The 19571-nt window shown below is 37.2% G+C and overlaps 1 protein-coding gene across 2 annotated transcripts in view; it reads right to left on the reverse strand.

The window, feature by feature from the left end:
• DIAPH2 (diaphanous related formin 2) overlaps positions 1 to 19571 on the reverse strand; it is a 932191-nt gene that overhangs the window by 503399 nt on the left and 409221 nt on the right. For both annotated transcript variants that reach the window (XM_043457771.1, XM_043457769.1), the window contains 2 exons: positions 16192 to 16293; positions 14048 to 14142 (listed from right to left, as the gene is read on the reverse strand). In XM_043457771.1, coding sequence (XP_043313706.1) covers positions 14048 to 14142; positions 16192 to 16293 — 197 coding nt within the window. The remainder of the gene's footprint in view (positions 1 to 14047; positions 14143 to 16191; positions 16294 to 19571) is intronic.

Consider the following 19571-nt stretch of genomic DNA (forward strand, 5'->3'; position numbering starts at 1 on the left):
AAAAAAAAAAAAAAAAAAGTCCCTGGAGGCTCAGCTGTAAAGAATCTGCCTACAATGCAGGAGATGCAGGTTCAATACCTGGGTCTGGAGGATGCCCTGGAGAAGGAATTGTAACCCAAGCCAGTAATCTTACCTGGAAAATCCCATGGATAGAGGAGCCTGGGAGGCTACAGTCCATGGGATTGAAAGAGCTGGTCATGACTTAAGTGAGTAAATCACCACCATACAAAAAAAAAAAGAAAATAGTTAAAATGAAAGATAGGAAGAAAGGAAAGGAGGAGGGAGGAGGAAAGGAAGAAATGAATGAAAATTCAGAGAAAACAAATTAAGTGGAAGAGGAGCAGAAAATAATACATCAGATAGTTGTATGCCCAACAGAAATTCATCTGTCCCTTAAAAATAAGTGTGATAGAGACCAAAAGACAAGAACATTTGCTTAAGGAATTCAGGTGTCTGATATGAAGTGTGGATTATTTTAACAAAGAACTATCAGAAAATAACAACTATTTTAAAGACATCACTGCAATTCAGTATATCAAAAGAGCTATCTTTCCCCCTGATATCATGATCTTCTTCATTACTCCTCAGTACTCTCTACTGGGCTAGATTTTGTGAGGCACCAGTGAACCTGGCACCGTCCTGATATGCTGGCTCCCTTTGTTCTGATTTCTTTAACATGATCCATCCCCTCAACCTGAGTAGCCTCCAGAAATGTGGAACTTAACTTTCCAGCAGTCACTTTTTTCACTACCAACCTCAAAAATTTCTCTGATCTGTAAACTAGATCACTTGTTTAGTTGTTGAGAGTCCCTTGGACTGCAAGGAGATCAAACCAGTCAATCCTAAAGGAAATCAACCTTGATTATACATTGGAAAGACTGACGTTGAAGCTGAAGCTCCAATCCTTTGGCTACCTCATGGGAAGAGCTGACTCATTACAAAAGACCCTGATGCTGGGATAGATTGAAGGCAAGAGGAAAAGGGGATGACAGAGGACAAGATGGTTGGGTGACATCACCAACTCAAAGGAGTTTGAGAAAGCTCCAGGAGATGGTAACGGACAAGAACGCCTGGCATGCTGCAGTCCATGAGGTCACAAAGAGTCATACACAACTGAGCGACTAAACTAGAACAATCATTTCCTTGCAAGTTCAGTTCAGTGGCTCAGTCATGTCCAACTCTTTATGACCCCATGGATTGCAGCACACCATGGTTACCTGTCCATCACCAACTCCCAGAGCCTACTAAAACTCATGTCCATCACATGCCATCCAACCATCTCATCCTCTGTCGTCCCCTTCTCGTCCTGCTTTCAATCTTTCCCAGCATCAGGGTCTTTTCCAATGAGTTGGTTCTTCCCATCAGGTGGCCAAAGTATCGAAATTTCAGCTTCAGTATCAGTCCTTCCAATGAATATTCAGGACTGACCTCCTTTAGGATGGACTAGTTGGATCCCCTTGCAGTCCAAGGGACTCTTAAGCGTCTTCTCCAACACCACAGCTCAAAAACATCAATTCTTCTACGCTCAGCTTTCTTTATAGTCCAAATCTCACATCAATACCTGACTACTGGAAAAACCATAGCCTTGACTAGATGGAACTTTCTTGGCAAAGTAATGTGTCTGCTTTTTATTATGCTGTCTAGTTTGGTCATAGATTTTCTTCCAAGGAGCAAGTGTCTTTTTATTTCACAGCTGCAGTCACCATCTGCAGTGATTTTGGAGCCCCAAAATGTAGAGTCTGTCACTATTTCCATTGTTTCCCATCTATTTGCCATGAAGTGATGGGACCAGATGCCATGATCTTATTTTCTGAATGCTGAGCTTTAAGCCAACTTTTTCACTCTCCTCTTTCACTTTCATCAAGAGGCGCTTTAGGACTTCTTTGCTTTCTGCCGTAAGGGTGGTGTCATATGCTGACTGTTTCTCCATATTTGGCTACAAAGAATTTAATCAATCTGATTTCGGTATTGACCATCTGGTTATTTCCATGTGTAGAGGCTTCTCTTGTGTAGCTGTAAGAGGGTGGTTGCTATGACCAGTGGGTTTTCTTGGCAAAACTCTGTTAGCCTTTGACCTGCTTTGTTTTGTACTCCAAGACCAAATTTGCCTGTTACTCTAGGTAGCTGTTGTGTCCCTACTTTTGCATTCCAGTCCCCTATAATGAAGAGGATATCTTTTTTGGGTGTTAGTTGTAGAAGATCTTGTAGGCCTTCACAGAACTGTTCAACTTCAGCTTTTGCAGCATTACTGGTCAGCAATAGACTTGGATTACATAGATTTGGATTACTGTGATATTGAATGGTTTGCCTTGGAAACAAACAGAGATCATTCTGTCGTTTTGAGATTGTATCCAACTACTGCATTTTGGACCCTTGTTGCCTATGATTTCCTTGCAAATGATTCCCCAAATTCTTAACTTCAGTCCTCATCTCTATTCTGACTTCCAACACATACTCTATTGCAATTTATCCATAACAATTTTCTCTTCTACCCTGGAAGTATTTTTTTCTCTCACATGATTTACTTAGTTTTATTAACAGTACAACCATTCTATCACCAACATTTTACAATGAATCTTTTCTCTGTAACTTCTTATTTATTCACCTTTCCTTTATTTCTCTACCTACAATGTATTTTGAGACCTCACTGTACTTTATACTTGAAATTACAGTTATCTATTTTTAATCTCATTTCACCAAGCCACTTGGCATCCTATAGCTAAAGTAATCTTTCTAAACACAAATTTTCAAATTTAATAAGCTGGAAATCAAGTTATATAGCAGGAGTCAGAAAGTCAGATGATTATAAAGACTAGGACCAAATCAGAATGGGTAAAATGTAGTGGGTGTGGTCAGGACTATGGCAAATAGGATAGTATGTGACATTCAAATCCTACCATTTAAGCACTACAAAGACCTAAGAAAATATACTGTGAGTCACTAATTTCTGATCTCTATGATTCTAAAGCCCAACATTTACATGTTCTTTCTTATTGTCACCTACATGACTTCTGATGTACAACAGAATACAGATATTTTCCTTTATGTCTCAAGCCTTTGCTCACTACCTCTTTTCCTAGCCCTCTCTAACTGAATCCTAATAATGCTGCAAAGTCCAGTTTAACTTACACTTCTCCCAAGGAGACACTGTAGCCACAGGCCACCCAACACAAAGTGCCCCTTCGGGGAGCCTCTGTATTAATTTCTTTCTTTATTAGATTTCTTTTCTTAGAGCACTTTAGGCTTACAGCAAAACTGAGCAGCAAATACAGATAATCCCGATATATTTCCGGCCCTCGTACATGTATAGATTCCTCATCATCCCCAAGTAAAACTCTACAGTTGTTAAGGACCGATGAACCTACATTCACACATCAATATTGCCTCAAGCCCATAGTTTACATTAGGATTCAATCTTCATTTCATGCATCTATGGGATTTTAACAAACGTGTGACACGTATCCACAATTATATTACCACATAGAATATTTACTTTCACTGTCCTAAAATTCCTCTGTGCTCAGTCTTTATCCCTCCTTCCTCACTAATGCCTTGTAACTACTGATCATTTTGCTGTCATACAATACATTTAAGGGAAACTTCTAAGTCATTTAATTGGAAAACTTTTTAAAATGTTTTCTCTAGTTTTACTAAGGTCTATGACATTGTGTAACTTTAACATCATGGGTCAGGGAGATCCCCTGGAAGCGATAGGCTACCCACACCAGTATTCTTTGGCTTCCATGGTGGTTCCGATGGTAAAGAATCCAACTGCAATGTGGAAGACCTGGGTTTGATCCCTGGGTTGGGAACGTCTTCCCCTGGAGAAGAACATGTCAACTCACGTCAGTATTCTTGCCTAGAGAATCCCCATGGACAGAGGAGTCTGGCAGGCTGCAGTCCATGGGGTCGCAAAGAGCTGGACGTGACTGATCAACTAAGCACAGCACAGCAGAAGATGTAAAATGTGATGATTTGATATATGCATATATTACAAAATGATCATCTCAGTAAGGTTCATTTAAATACCCATCACAACACAGAACCATGATTTCTCCTTATCCTGGTGAGGACTTTTAACATTTACTCTCTTAGGAACTTCAAATATACACTACAGTACTGTTAACTATAGTTGCCATAGTGCACATTACATCTCGAGTACCTACTCATTTTGTACCCTTGGAAAAGTATCAGCCGTTCTTCCATTCCCTTCACCCTTGGCAGACAACAGTCTATTCTGTTCCTTTGAGTTTGGTTTGTCTTAATTATACATATCAGTGATACTTCATAGCATTTGTCTTTGTCTGACTTATTTCACACAGAATAATGCCTTCAAAGTCCATTTATGTTATCATATATGGCAGGATTTCATTTGAAAAATATGAATAATATTCCTGTGTGTGTATCCGTATATGTGTATGTATACATATATACATCACAATTTTTTTTAAATGAATTATTCCTGGAAAATAGTCTGGATGGAACTGTCCGTATTTTTTAAATTTTATTTAATTTTTAAAAAAATTTTGCCATACCATGTGGCTTGTCAGATCTTACTTCACCAACCTGGACCACAACAGTAAAAGGACCAATTCCTAACCACTGGAATGTCAAGGAATTCCTCACCACAACTCTTTATTCACACATCTAACAGTGGACACCTAGGTTGTTTGTATGTCTTGGCTATATATATATATATATATATAAAAAGTTACAATGAACATAGGCATATTGATATCTCTTCGATACACTGATTTAATTTCTATCAAATATACATACAGATGTGAGATAGCTGGATAATATTCAGCTCAATTTTCATCTTTTAAGGAATCTGCATACATTTTTTAAGTAGAGACTGTACGAATTTACATTCCCACCAATAGTATACAAGGGTTCCCTTCTTTCCTTATCCTTCCCAGTATTTTCTTTTTCATAACAGCTATTCTAATAGGTGTGAGGTGATATCTCATTGTAGTTTTGATTTGTATTTCCCTGATGATTAGTGAAATCAAGCACTTTTTCATGTACATCTTTGCCACTGGAACATCTTCTTTGGAAAATGTCTATTCAAGTCCTTTACCTAATTTTTTTTGGTAGTGTCCTTACCTAGCTTTAGTATCAGGGTAATGCTGGCCTCGTAAAATGACCTTGGGAATGTTCCTTCCTCTTCAGACTTTTGGAAGTGTTTCAAAAGGATCAATGTTAATTCTTTTTTAAAGGTTTGGCAGAAATCACCAGTGAAACAATCTTATCCCAAACATTTCTTTGAGACGTTTTTGAATACTGCTTGAATCTCCTTAGTCATTAGTGTTGTGCTCATATTTACTATTTCTTCATGAATCATGTTTGGTAGGTTATATGCCACTAGGAATTTATTCATTTCTTCAGTTAGTTGGCATCTATTTATAGTAGTCTCATGATTATGAGTATATTTTTTCAAAAATTCAGCTCTTAGTTTCATTGATCTTTTCTATTGTCTTTTAGTCTCATTTATTTCTGCTCCAATCTTTATTATTTCCTCCCTTCTACTAACTTTGAGATTCGATTTTGCTTATTTTTCTCATTCCTTGAGGAGTAGTAAGGTTGAGATCTTTCTTTGTTCTTGCTGTGTTTCTCCCTATAAATTTTCCCTGTTAGAATTGTTTTGTTTTGTTTTTTCCCCTCCATGCAATAAGTTCCGGTAGGTTGTGTTCCCATTTTGATTTGTCTCAATGTATTTGTTCTTCTTTTCCTTCTTTGATCTATTAGTTATTCAGGTGTGTTATGCTTAATTTCCATATATTAATGTATTTTCCAGCTTTCCTTCTACTATTGACTACTAGTTGTAACACTGTTGTCAGAAAAGATGTGATATAATTTCAGTCTTCTTCAATTTTCTATTACCTATCATATGATCTATCTTGGAGAATGTTCCATGTGTACTTCAGAAGAGTATGTAAATGGCTGCTATTGGATGCAATATTCCGTATATGTCTGTTAGGTATATTAAATCATAGTATTGTTCAAATCCACTATTTTGCTATTCATTCAAAATGGGGTATTAAATTTTACAACTATTAGTTTATTGTTGTTTATTTCTCCTTTTAGCCCCTGTTTCAGTTCTACTATTATGTATTTTATATATTTTGATGTTCCAATGTTGGCTGCATAAATATTTACAATTATTGTGTCTTTTTGATGAACTGACCACTCTATCATTATATAATGACTGCTTTTGTTCGGGTTTTGACCATTTTTTGGCTTAATGTCTATGTTGTTTGTTATAAGTATAGCAGGGGTTTCCCTGGTGGCTTAGATGGTAAAGAATCCGCCTGCAATGCAGGAGACCTAAGTTCTATCCCTGGGTCAGGAAGATCCCCTAGAAAAAGAAATGGCTACCCACTTCAGTACTCTTGTCTAGAGAACTTCATGGACAGAGGAGCCTTGCTTTCTTTTGGTTCTTATTTGCTTGAATTATCTTTTATCGTCTTTTCAGTCTCAGTCTTTCTGTTCACTTTAAGATAGCATATCTTCTAGATAGCATATCTTTCAATCTTGTTTTTACATTCAGTTACGGTATGTCTTTTGATTGGAGAACTTAAAACATTTACCTTTAAATTAATTGCTGATAGGGATGAACTTGCTTTGTCCATTTGTTGTTTTGTGAATGTATTGTGCCATGATTCTTCTACTGTTCTCATTCTTTGTGATTTGAGTATTTTTGTGACAGTATACTTGGACTCCTTTACCAAAATCTTTTGTGTATCTACTATAGGTTTTTCCATTGTGGTTACAGTGAGGGTTAAACAAAATATATTCATAACATCCTATTTTAAGCTGATAACAATTTTACTTCAATAGCATACTAAACTTTACAATTTTACTTCTCTCTCCTAACAGATTATATTATTTTAGATTACTGATGTTATAATTTAAATTTTTATAATGCATAACAAATAAGAGATTATTAAAGTCATAAGTATATTATGCCACAGCTGATAATGTTAGAGAATTTGACTTTGACTATATATTTACCATTACCAGTGAGTTTTACACATTCATATGTTTTTATGATTTAAATTACCATCTTTTCATTTTAGCTTTAAAAACACCCTTTAGTATTTCTTGTACAGATGTTCGAGTGATGAAGTCCCTCAGCTGTTTGTTTGAGAAAATATTTATCTTTTCAAAGGAGAAGCATTTTCTCAAACAATATTTTCTCTCCTAAAGGAAAAGATACCCAGCTTTTTTGGATAGAGTGGTCTTGGTTGAAACTTTTTGTTTCCCTCTCAATATTTGAGTATATCATTCCACATTTTCTTGGCTTATTTTTCTTTTGAGAAATTTTGATAGTCATGTAGGCTTTCTTCACTCTTTTTGATTTTTACTTCTAAGACTGGATAATTTCAAAAGGCCTACATTTCAGGTCACTTGTCTTTCTTCTGCTTGATCAAGTGTGATGTTGAATCTCTCTATTCCATTTTTCAGTTCAGTCATTGTATTATTCAGCTCTAGGATTTTTGTTTGTTCTTTTTTTTAATGATCACTTTTCCTTTGTTGAACTTCTCATTTTGTTTTTCCAATTTTGTTTAGTTGTCTTTCTGTGTATTCCTATAGTTCACTGAGTTTAAGAGGATTATTCTTATTTTTCAGAAAGATCACAGATCTCCATTTCTCTAGGGTCAGTCCTTGGAGTTTTATTAATTTCCTTTGATGGTGACATTTTTACTGGATTATTTGTAATTCTTGATTCCTTGAGTTAGTATCTGTACATTTCAATAAGTGTTCTTCTCCTCCAGACTTTATATGTTTGCTACCATAGGGTAACCTCTTCATTCACCACCTCAACCTAGGGTACTACATGAGTCAGCTGGTAGCATTTTGTTGGGTAAGTGGCATTTGCTGTTGGGATCCCTACTTGGGTGAGGCTATGGTCCATTATCTGAGGTCAGAAAGGGTGTCACTGGTTGAGCTCCACTGCTGGCCTTGTGGACTTAAATGGTCCACATTTAACCAGGGCCACTTGATAGACTCCCATATTGGATGGGGCTACTACCGTACTCTGCAGTCAGGTGGGGTCACTGGTAGGATTTTGCAAGTGGGCAGGGCTATGGATGGCTTTGCAACTGCTCCTGGTCAGCTGGGTCTCAGGCTGTGCTCCTTGAGTGAACGTCAGTGCTGGCTGGACTATGTTCGGGTGGAGCTGCATGCTGTGCTCTGCCATTAAGTGGGACTTCAGGCTGCACCCTAATGTTGGACAGGGCCACGGGCTGGGCCGCCTAACATAGTAAGCTATTGGCTATACTCTGCTCTTGACTGTGCTGGGCTCTCTGGTGGAGAGGGTCCTCCAACTGTATGCTGCAGTTCGGTGGGGCTACAGCCTGTTTTCTGCGGCCAGGTAGAAATAAGGCAGGATCACACCTTGCACTCTGCCATTCAGTGGGGCCACGGGCTGGACTGCATCGCTCAGTGTTTGTGTCCACTGGACTCTGGGACTCTCGGGGTTACATTCAGGCTCTGTGGTTCTGTGGAGCCAGGGAGTATGCAGAACAGTTGGGCAAGGCTGCTAGCTTTGATCCAGGGAAAAGCATGGCTGCAGCATGAGCTTCACAGTGGCCTCAGTACTCAGGCTAGGCTCCTTGGTGAGACTGGAGGTCATTCTCAACAGTTATGCAGAGGTGCAAATCTGCTTTCTTTTCTAGACCAAACAGCACAACAGGCTCCACAGCTGGTATGGCTCATTGACTGGGGACCCAAATCAGGCAGAACTGTCCAGTGGACTCCCTAGCCAGATGGGGTGACTGGTTTGATCCTGAAGATGGAAAGAGCCATTGGCTGAGATCTCTGCATGGGCATTGCTACAAGCAGAAATACAGTTTACCAGGATCTAAGTGCTGGTTGCTGTAATTCCCACCCCAGTGTCTCTATCTCTCTTTGATCTCCAGTGGTTGACTCCCATAGATTCCCCTAGTTACCTCTATGAAGTTAGCTCCAATATAGCATTCTGGGAAGTGTAACACAATGCTGGGAGAGCTAGATGTCCACTTAGGGTCCTCTTTTCCCACTGGAGGAACTACAGGCTTGGGGGCTGGGGGGGCTCTGGGTGCAACACTGTTCCAGTCTGGTGAGACACAATGTGGTCAGAATGCAGCTGATCCCCTCACTCTTCCAGTGTGGTATTTCTTAGTCTCTGTGGCCTAGGAGGGTACTTTAGCCTCACCCGTGGGTCTGGTGCCTTTTCTCTGAATAATGTGAGGGTGGCTGAAGTTGGGAATGACTTGTATCTGCCATAGTGATTAGGAAACTTTCTATTCTGTACTGCTTTCTTCTTTGTTTTTGCCATGAACTTTCATACCAGCTTATAGATCCCTTCTCAGAATAAAATAAAATACATAAGAATGGAAAAGAAGCCAATTATATTGAAATAGTTATCAACATATTTACCAATATAAATTGTGACATAATAATAGTTCTCCTTCTTGACTAAGTCACTAAAAAATGAGACCTAGTGGCAGCTTTAATAAACAGTAAAATTTTGAAGTAGTAATGACTGTAAACAATATTTCAAGATATCTGTCACAAATGTAATGTGACAAGGAAATATTTATTATTTCTATTAGTGACAAAGTTAGAGGTCCTGTTAATACTCTTGACACTTTGGTTTGTTGCCTATATTGTTAATCAGATGGAATACTAAATATTAGCTAGCAGGTAAAGAAAATAAAGATGCAATGTTTTTCACATCTAAGTTCACGAGCCCCTGAATTCTCTTGATGGGTCCTTCATGGGAACCCCTGGTTTATACATATCTTTGTAAATTGTTCTGCAGCAATTTTATACTTCCTTCTATGTTAATCATATTTTTTCTCTATACCAACAGGAATTTTCACAGCATTTAAGAATCATTTGCATGCACTAATGTGGAGATCAGCCCTGGGTGTTCATTGGAAGGACTGATGCTAAAGCTGAAATTCCAATACTTTGGCCACCTCATGCAAAGACTTGACTCATTGGAAAAGACCCTGATGCTGGGAGGGGTTGGGAGTAGGAGGAGAAGGGGACGACAGAGGATGAGATGGCTGGATGGCATCACCAACTCGATGGACATGAGTTTGAGTAAACTCCGGGAGTTAGTGATGGACAGGAAGGCCTGGCGTGCTGCTGTTCATAGGGTCGCAAAGAGTCGGACACAACTGAGCTGAATGTTCTAAAATAGAATACAATTTAATTTTTCCCTCAACACTTGAATTGCTTTTTTTTTTTAAGTGCTAATTTCTTTTCTTTTTGGTCAATGTTCTATATGTAAGTGTGCCTACAACTACTTCATTTTTACCACTGATGTCCTAAAAACACTTACTGGTCTTGTATTTTTCTCTCAATAGATCAAATTAAATTACACTAAAGCAGATTTTCAAAGCTGAAATAATAACAAGAATCACCTAAACTGAGTACACATTATTTGGATCAAACTCATAACTGCATATACCAGAAGCTCCTCAACAATCTCAGGATACGGTGTACTTTTCAAGTGTTTCTTTGCTTTTTATAAGTATTTTAGGATCTTCAACTACTTCCATATAGTGAACTTGGCTTTTAGCTTAAATTAGAATATTTTGAAATAAGTGAGGCATTAGTACTTTTATTAATAACCTTAAATTTGGGGCATGATCTTGCTAATTAAAGTTTTTTATTTTTATTTTTTCAGTAAGACATTTATCTTGTCAAATAACTAAAATCTATTAGCTTTCTGGCAGGAAAGAGCTTATTGACCCATACTAGGAGAGATAATACTGTTGTTAATTCAAGTCTCTGGGAAGCAATGTGTCCTTAATTGTTTTTTGTTGTTATGAAGAGACAATGATGTCACATAAGCAACAAACTATGATTATGCATGGATGGAGTTTAGCAATGTAATCAGATAGAACTTACAGCAAAGTTAATCTGATGATACATATTTAATGCTATGCATTATCTACGTGCTACATGGTAATTAGACAAAAATGATAAACAGCTCCTTTGAACGGCAAATTGATGTTACTTTTGCATCACTGAAGCAAATCCTTTCTAGGATGAGAGGGAGAAAGGCCATGGTGATTCTCCTCTTTTATCCTGCCTGAGCAAGAAACAGTCTCCTTTGGGTACTTGAAAATCAAGTAACTCCACCCAGGACCTTCCTCCTTACCAGAAGATACTCAGACATTGGATTTGTCTGGATAAACGCGATATTAACTTTAATAACTCAGATTCACCATTTGTGCCTCATAACCAAGAACCACAGTTCCAATCAGGCATACTATTAAAGTACATGTTAAATTGTTTGCTCCTACAAGCACAACTAAGAAAATGAGTTTTGATTGAGCAGGATAAGGGATGAAAGGAAATTTTAGAGTATCTGGCATTGAGGAGGAAAGGAAACCAGCTGGGAAAAAAAAAGTTCTCAGTGGCATGTTTTCAACAGAGGGAAAACAAAATTTGTGGGGCAAAGATGCAAGCGATAAAACACAAAGATGTGAAGAAGAGAAAGATACAGGCTTGGAAAAAAGGAATGGACATCTAGAAAAGAGGAAGAGACAAGAAAGAAACAGGTTAACCCAACACCAGCAAACATGAAACGCCTGGAGGCATTGGGTATAACACAGAAGGAGCTGGGCAGGATCTACTTAGATTTTGTGATTCTCCTTCACTTATCTTCTAAGATTTAGCATAATAATGTGATTTCCCAAGCAGTCTTTTTGACTGCCTGAACTTGTTACAGTGAAAATGTTAGTGGTTCAGTGGTGTCTGATTTTTGCAACCCCAGAGACTGTAAGCCCACCAGGCTCTGTCCATGGGGATTCTCCAGGCAAAAATGATGGAGTGGGTTGCCATGCCCTCCTCCAGGGGATCTTCCTGACCCCAGGGATCGAACCAGGGTTTCCTGCATTTGCAGGCAGAATATTTACCACTACACCACCTGGGAAGCTTTGACTGCCTAGTGGTTAAGATTAAAGGAGTTGAATTCAAGAATGCAGATATAATTTACTTCCATCTCCAAACAAAGCAATTCATTCCTCCCAACTGGACCAGGCAATTTAAACAGAAAAACAAATATGTCTTGTTAATGCTACAAAATCAAGTGAAACAGAAAAAAAAAATCCCAGGCATTACATTTCTATACAAAAATTGTTAAAGTTTGTTCATTTTAGAGGGCTATTCATCGGAGAAGTCAATGGCAACCCACTCAAGTACTCTTGCTTGGAGAATCCCAGGATGGGGGACCCTGGTGGGCTGCTGTCTATTGGGTCACACAGAGTGGGACACGACTGAAACGACTTAGCAGCAGCAGCAGAGGGCCACTCATAAGTGAGAATCCCTCTGTTCCTTACATTCTCTAAAGAGTTGAAAATATGACTTAAAAAATAATAAACGTTTTTAGTATTACTAGTAAATAAATCGTATGGTATTTGTTTTTTTTTTAATAAATAAATAAATAAATATTATGGTATAAATAAATACCACATCAGCATTCTGCATATTTACATTCTTTTTTATTTACTAAGGCATGTGAAGGAAAAGCTACAGTTTTAATGGGCAAAATAAATGCGTTGATTAATTCTTCAAAATATGATTGTCTTTTACTACGATTTGACTATACAGAAGAAACTAGAAATCTTCAACTATTGAATAGGAGTCAGATGTTTGTTTGCCTTATTGTACTTTAAAATGAAACTGTCCAATTGGAAAAAAAGAGGGAGAACTAAGTCGCATTTATGCTTCTTAACTTGCTCATTCTGATTACTGGGCAAAGAATCATGTCACTAAGGCAGGCAGGACAAATGTGATCTGCTCTCCATTTCAACTCAGAGAACTGTGGACTTACTAGTTAGACAAAGAAGACACATTTTCCAAAAAGGGGATTTCTTAGCACAGTGTAACTTTTGTTGAGGTTAATAATGGTACATCATGTTAATATAGAGCCTACATAAACTCATTAAACCTTAGTCCTATAGGCCCTATAGCATAGGGAACAAACTATATCTATGTTTAAAACATACATGAGGTGAACCAGAATGCAAGCCCACACTACACAATGGAGAAACATCTATATGGACACAGCCAGCTCAAACAATAGACACTGGGGCTCTGAGATTTGGGGACCATCTAAGGGACATATGACGAAAGTATTACAGCAGAAACTAGTCGATCACCTTAAAATCAAAGCAAACCATGTGATTCAAATACAAACAACAATAACAAAAAACCTACAAAGACTATGCCCATCCATGAAAAATCTTGCAGTTCCGCCTTCTAGACAGGGTCAAACAAAAGCTGCCAAGAATTCTAAGAATTGGATCTAATAGAGTGCTTTATTCTAAAAAGCAGTCTCTTTGGTATAATCCTCATAGTAATCTAGTAATCTCAGATGAAGAGATAGGGCTTTAGCAAACTGACACAGTTTGCCCAAAGGAGGCAGAGTAATAGAATAAAAAGAGCAATGGCTTTAGAGTCATGATAGGATTTGTTTTGAGTCTCAGTTCTACTACTTTATCACTTAGCAGTTAAGTGACAAGTGGGCAACTTCTCTAAGCCTCAGGTTCTTGATCTGTAAAATGAGGATAACAGTACTTATCTCATAGGACTGTTGTAGGATTCAAGGAGATAAAATACATAAATAGCTTGGCACAATTCCCAGCACATATCAAGTGCCTAACAAGGGGTAACTTTACCATTTAACCATTGATCCTGAGAAAGCCATTTAACCTCTTCAGCTGCAGATTTTATTTTCATACAATGGTACTGACAATATCTATTTGACAGTCATTGGGATGATAAAATATATGCAATTTTGTGTACAGGAATGATGTGTCTACATGTGCACAGACTAAAACTTAAAAGGACACATATCTAATAAATGGCAGACACATACCTAGAACCTGATTGTCTACGTTGAGTCCTCTAACTATCCACACATCTAGATACTCCTAACTCTATTCAAACATAGAAGAACATTTTCACACAACTCCAATGGGAAGACAGCAATCCAGAAATTCCCATGAAAATGAGATTTAAAAACAAAATATGCAATTACCTGAATTAAGGGCTCACTCAACATGCTTTCATTAACCTCCAGAATGGCGTTTTTTATTTCTTCATATGGCATACGATATGATCCTAGGAAGATAGCTAAAATAAAAGTTGATTTTATTAAAAAGAGAGCAGCACCACAATTTTAAAGCAGACATAAATAACTGATTTCCATTTCATAGACTTAAATATGAAATCTCTCACTAATATTAATCTACCTAATTATGAACAAACAAAAGTAGTTTCTGTTAGCTAAGGTTCTAATGTTTAGAGCTCATGAGTATTTATGTGTGTGTGTGTGCATTTATGTGTGTGTGTGTGTGTACATTTAGCCGCTAAGTCATATCCGGCTCTTTGCAACCCCATGGAGTGTAGCCCACTAGGCTCCTCTGTCCATGGGATTCTCCAGGCAAGAATACTGGAATGGATTGCATTCCCTTCTTCGGTGGATCTTCATGACCCAAGGATCGAACCTGGGTCTCCTGCATTGCAGGAAGATTCTTTACCATCTGAACCACCAGGGAAGCCACGTGTGTATTTATATGGAAGATAAATCTACTAACAGGGCAGATAACTACATGCTAGGCATTTTAGATGAAGCTAATACAAAATAACCCATGAAAAGTTAGAAACTGTATCTCAAGTTGGCTTTTTAATTCAACACTGAATTTACTGTAGAGATTGTCAGAGGCATTCAATACAGCACCTCTCAAGGAAGACAGTAAAGTAACCTGACACTTAAAAAAAGCTATCAGTCTACTTTGCAGTTCTCCCACATAAGAAAAAATTAAAGTGTCTGAATCATCAAATGTTCTCTAAATCTCTGATGACATTCATGCAGTATGCTATTAGTTGCTTTTTATGTTGAATCACGATTTCCCTTGTCAACTTTTTCTTAATTGGATATATATTATGTCATATGGGAATAATTCAACAAATTATACCTAGAAAAGTTCACACTGACTCAGAAAACATTGCTCAATAATACATTTCACTTTCACCTCCATTGAACATACTTTTTAAAGAACATACATGTGTTCTTATCCCCAGAACATGAATATGTTCCTACGAATTTTTTTTTTTTCATGAAGAAGTCTATATGGCTCCACTGTACCTAATGAAAAAGCATCCTTTCTGTCCAGGCAAACAATTATATAGACATAAACACCAAATGAGACCACCAGAATCCAAATAAATAATGTTATGAGATATCAACTAGCAATTAAAATCGTTTTGTGTTTCTTAAAAAAAAAAGTGCTGAACATCCACTTTATAAAGGAAAATAGACTGTCAGATAAGCAATGTACATATGCAGAACAATTATTAGGAGACTGCTTTTCTGAAAGCAACATTCCTACTGACAGAAGAATACAAATGACGAGTTATTTTAATCTGATTCTCTATAGCACATTCCTTCACAAAATAAACTCCCATGGTATTTCTTTGCATAATTAGAAATGCTTGATGTGCTGAAATTTCTCAAGCATAGTGTTTTAGTATCCTTAGAATATAACACAGCATAATGTGGTGACCAAAAAAATGCTGAATTTAATATAGAGGGAAGACTATATAGTTAAAAAAACAAAAAACAAAAAAACTTCAGGCCTGGGTAAATGAAGATGGGTTTAACTGTCCAGCTACTTTAGCAAAAGTTGACTTAACGGCTGACTGGTTTGTTAAAGGCTTTAAGGTTTACTAACCAATTTTATAGGACAGTGGTTAACAACTCACTCACATCACAATTCCTTCAAATACAAAGCAATAGCAAAAAAAGGCTTCAACCAATGTGACTAATGAATACTCTAAAACCATCACTCTCAGGTCTAGGCAGAAGGAAAATAAAAATAACACTTTTCAACTCTGCCTTCATTCTCACTTTGGCCTCTTAACAATGCAGAATGATTAGTAATTTCCAAAGCCTTTTATTCATAAAAGTTCCACCTGGCCTGGCTAAGGCTAAATTGTAGAGGGAGTCCATTCTGGCTGAATGATAAAAAGGCAACCTAAATGATGTTTACACCGAATTTTGTTTCCAATAGATGCTAAATATATACCTACTGAAAGAAGTTACAACTTTGCTTTAAAAACATCCAACAATCCCTCACTACTAGCATCACCACCATTCCCTATGTAGAAAATATCACATACAAAGATTCTGTGCTGTTTTGGGATCCAAAATTCTCAACTCTTTCACTTTCTTCTTTGCAGGTATGGTCTTCTTTTCTTCTAAAGCTTCTGCATTCTTTTGAACTGAAAGAAAAATGTTGATAGATAAACAATAATACTGCTAATCCAAATGCATGGACTAACATAAGTAAGGCATATTAACTACATTAATAAAGCTCATGCCCAAATCAATAAATAGGTTTATTTCATTAGTTCAAGGAAGAGGATGAACATAAAAATATAGACCTGTTTAGAGGTTTCCCTACAAATTAAATATCAGCACTTAAGTAGAAAAGATAAGTCAAATAGACCCAAAAATCAATTGCTGCTTCTTACCTAATGTGGAGCGTTAATTACTGCTTTACCGGGTTCCTACAGCAGCACAGGAATTAAACATATAGTAAAATCTCCCTAATTTGGACTAATTGAGGAAAAAGGCAAACATGTATTTATCCAAAAATATGCTAAAATTAAGGCAGGTCTGAAATTGCTTTAAGGTTATCGAAGGTAACTTTACTGCCAAACAGGTTGCCATATGAAAACCCCTACTGCTTTGCAAAACAGATATTAACCATTTGCAAGTTAGACAACAGTTAGCACTTATTTGCATACTCATAATTAAGGAACCTCAAAGACAGGGCCTTTTGAGTAAGTTTCCTTAGTCTTCTTCACCATATTTTAGTACTCTTTGCTTCCTTTGAACAAAAGATTTATTTGCCCTACATTCAGAAGGTAACCCTTGAGTTCCAAACAGTTAAAATGTCCTGAAACTGTGAAGAGCGACAGTGCCATGGAGGAGTCTTAGACCTCCCCCCAAAAAGTCTCCCCCATTACCTCCATCATCCCTCCCCTCAAAGAAGTCATCTCTCAAACCAAAGTAGAAAACAACATGCTGTCTGCAATGAGAAGAAGGCTTTATCTCAAATCCCTAAAGCCCTCCTATATAGAAATTCTACAGCTACCATTATATTCCTGTGTTGGCAGTTTACCTCTGCTAATATAAAAACAGAGTTGTAGGTGATGGGACCATGAAAAAATATGAGAAAAGTAAAGGAAACATTTTTCAGTCAACTAGAGTGATATGCTCCTGTCCGCAAACTCTTGCTGGTAAATTTTACCACAAAGTCACATGACCATCATCATGCTGGTTCATTATTACTTTTACAAAATATAACTGCATTTTCAGGCAATTATTATTTTTATTATATTTATTTATCTGATCTTTGTTAAGGAGATCACAAATGAGTTATTGATTTTCTTCTTTTATTTAGAGGAAAAGTAACCCACAAACACAGCACTTTTTTTTTTTTTTTTGCTAAGGTTTATGTTCACAGATGTGTGCATCTGGAAAAATTTCTACAAGGTATCAAAATGTTGTGGGTCTATTAATACTCCCTTTGTTTTCGTCCTACAAACTATAGAAAAATTAAATAGACTTACAATAGAAATCAAACAAAAATAGCCACTAAAATCCTAACAGTTAGTGCTAAGCTTTACAGGTGTGATCAATTTAACATAATGCAGCGTTCAAGCAGGCTAGATAATTACACTTGACAAACATGATCTTATGGGAGTGAAAAGTAGTTTGCCATGTTTACTCAAGAAAAGAGAATTATTGGTACTGCTAGAAGAAAAATGACTTTAATATATTTTTTTATTTTTTTATATATTTCTTTTAAAAATCATCACAAGTGTTCCTCAAAGGATCTAGGAGCCCAGTGTATTTCCTATAAATTAATCAGCATATTAATTTCTCCTAACTTTCAAGACACTTCCAGCTGAAGACCACTCTATATAAAGAAATGACAGTCCAAGAGTGAGTCCTTTTGTCATAAGAAAAAAGTTATCTGAATTTTACTGAAATTACCTCTAGAATCTTTTAGAAATGTGTGATAGTCAAACAAAATAGTCGAGAAAAATATCCTAATCATTCAATATGCTTTAAATCCCAGTATGGGAGACTAAGAAAGCACATATACAGTGAAAATGCTATACAGTATGAAAGATACATTATGATTATCCTACAAACTAAGAGACTCCTGAATAACCCAAACATACGTAATGATCATTTTGTGCAACATCATATTTTTGCTTTTTTTTAATTAAAATATATTTCAATCTCTCCCCTTTTCAAATAAACAAGCTACTTAAAATGAAGATTAGATCTCTTAAATGCCTAGAGTTCACAGTTTTATTTTCTGAATGCTTACATATTTTCCTCGTATTATACTTTGGTTTATCTTGAGTGCAAGAAATGGGCTTCCCAGGTGGCGCCAGACGTAAAGAATCGACCTGCCCATGCAGGAGATACAGGAAACCTGGGTTCAAACCCTGAGTCAGGAAGATCCCCTGGAGTAGGAAATGGCAACCCACTCCAGTATTTACACCTGGAAAATCCCATGGACTTAAAATGAAGAAAGTGGGGAAACCCACTACACCATTCAGGTATGACCTAAATCAAATCCCTTATGACTATACAGTGGAAGTGAGAAATAGATTTAAGGGACTATATCTGATAGACAGAGTGCCTGATGAACTATGGATGGAGGTTCGTGACATTGTAGAGGAGACACGGATCAAGACCATCCCCATGGAAAAGAAATGCAAAAAGGCAAAATGGTTGTCTGAGGAGGCCTTACAAATAGCTGTGAAAAGAAGAGAAGCGAAAAGCAAAGGAGAAAAGGAAAGATATTCCCATTTGAATTCAGGGTTCCAAAGAGTAGCAAGGAGAGATAAGAAAGACTTCCTCAGCGATCAACGCAAAGAAATAGAGGAAAACAACAGAATGGGAAAGACTAGCGATCTCTTCAAGAAAATTAGAGATACCAAGAGAACATTTCTTGAAAAGATGGGTTCGATAAAGGACAGAAATGGTATGGACCTAACAGAAGTAGAAGAAATTAAGAAGAGGAGGCAAGAAAATACAGAAGAACTGTACAAAAAAGATCTTCACGACCCAGATAATCATGATGGTGTGATCACTCACCTAGAGCCAGACATCCTGGAATGTGAAGTCAAGTGGACCTTAGAAAGCATCACTATGAACAAAGCTAGTGGAGGTGAAGGAACTCCAGTGGAGCTATTTCAAATCCTAAAAGATGATGCTGTTAAAGTGCTACACTCAATAGGCCAGCAAATTTGGAAAACTCAGCAGTGGCCACAGGACTGGAAAAGGTCTGTTTTCATTCCAATCCCAAAGAAAGGCAATGCCAAAGAATGCTCAAACTACCGCACAATTACACTCATCTCACACACTAGTAAAGTAATGCTCAAAATTCTCTGAGCCAAGCTTCGGTGATACATGAACCATGAACTTCCAGATGTTCAAGCTGGTTTTAGAAAAGGCAGAGGAACCAGAGATC

The sequence above is a fragment of the Cervus canadensis genome, chromosome X (genome assembly GCF_019320065.1).
Source record: "Cervus canadensis isolate Bull #8, Minnesota chromosome X, ASM1932006v1, whole genome shotgun sequence".
Lineage (NCBI taxonomy): Eukaryota > Metazoa > Chordata > Mammalia > Artiodactyla > Cervidae > Cervus > Cervus canadensis.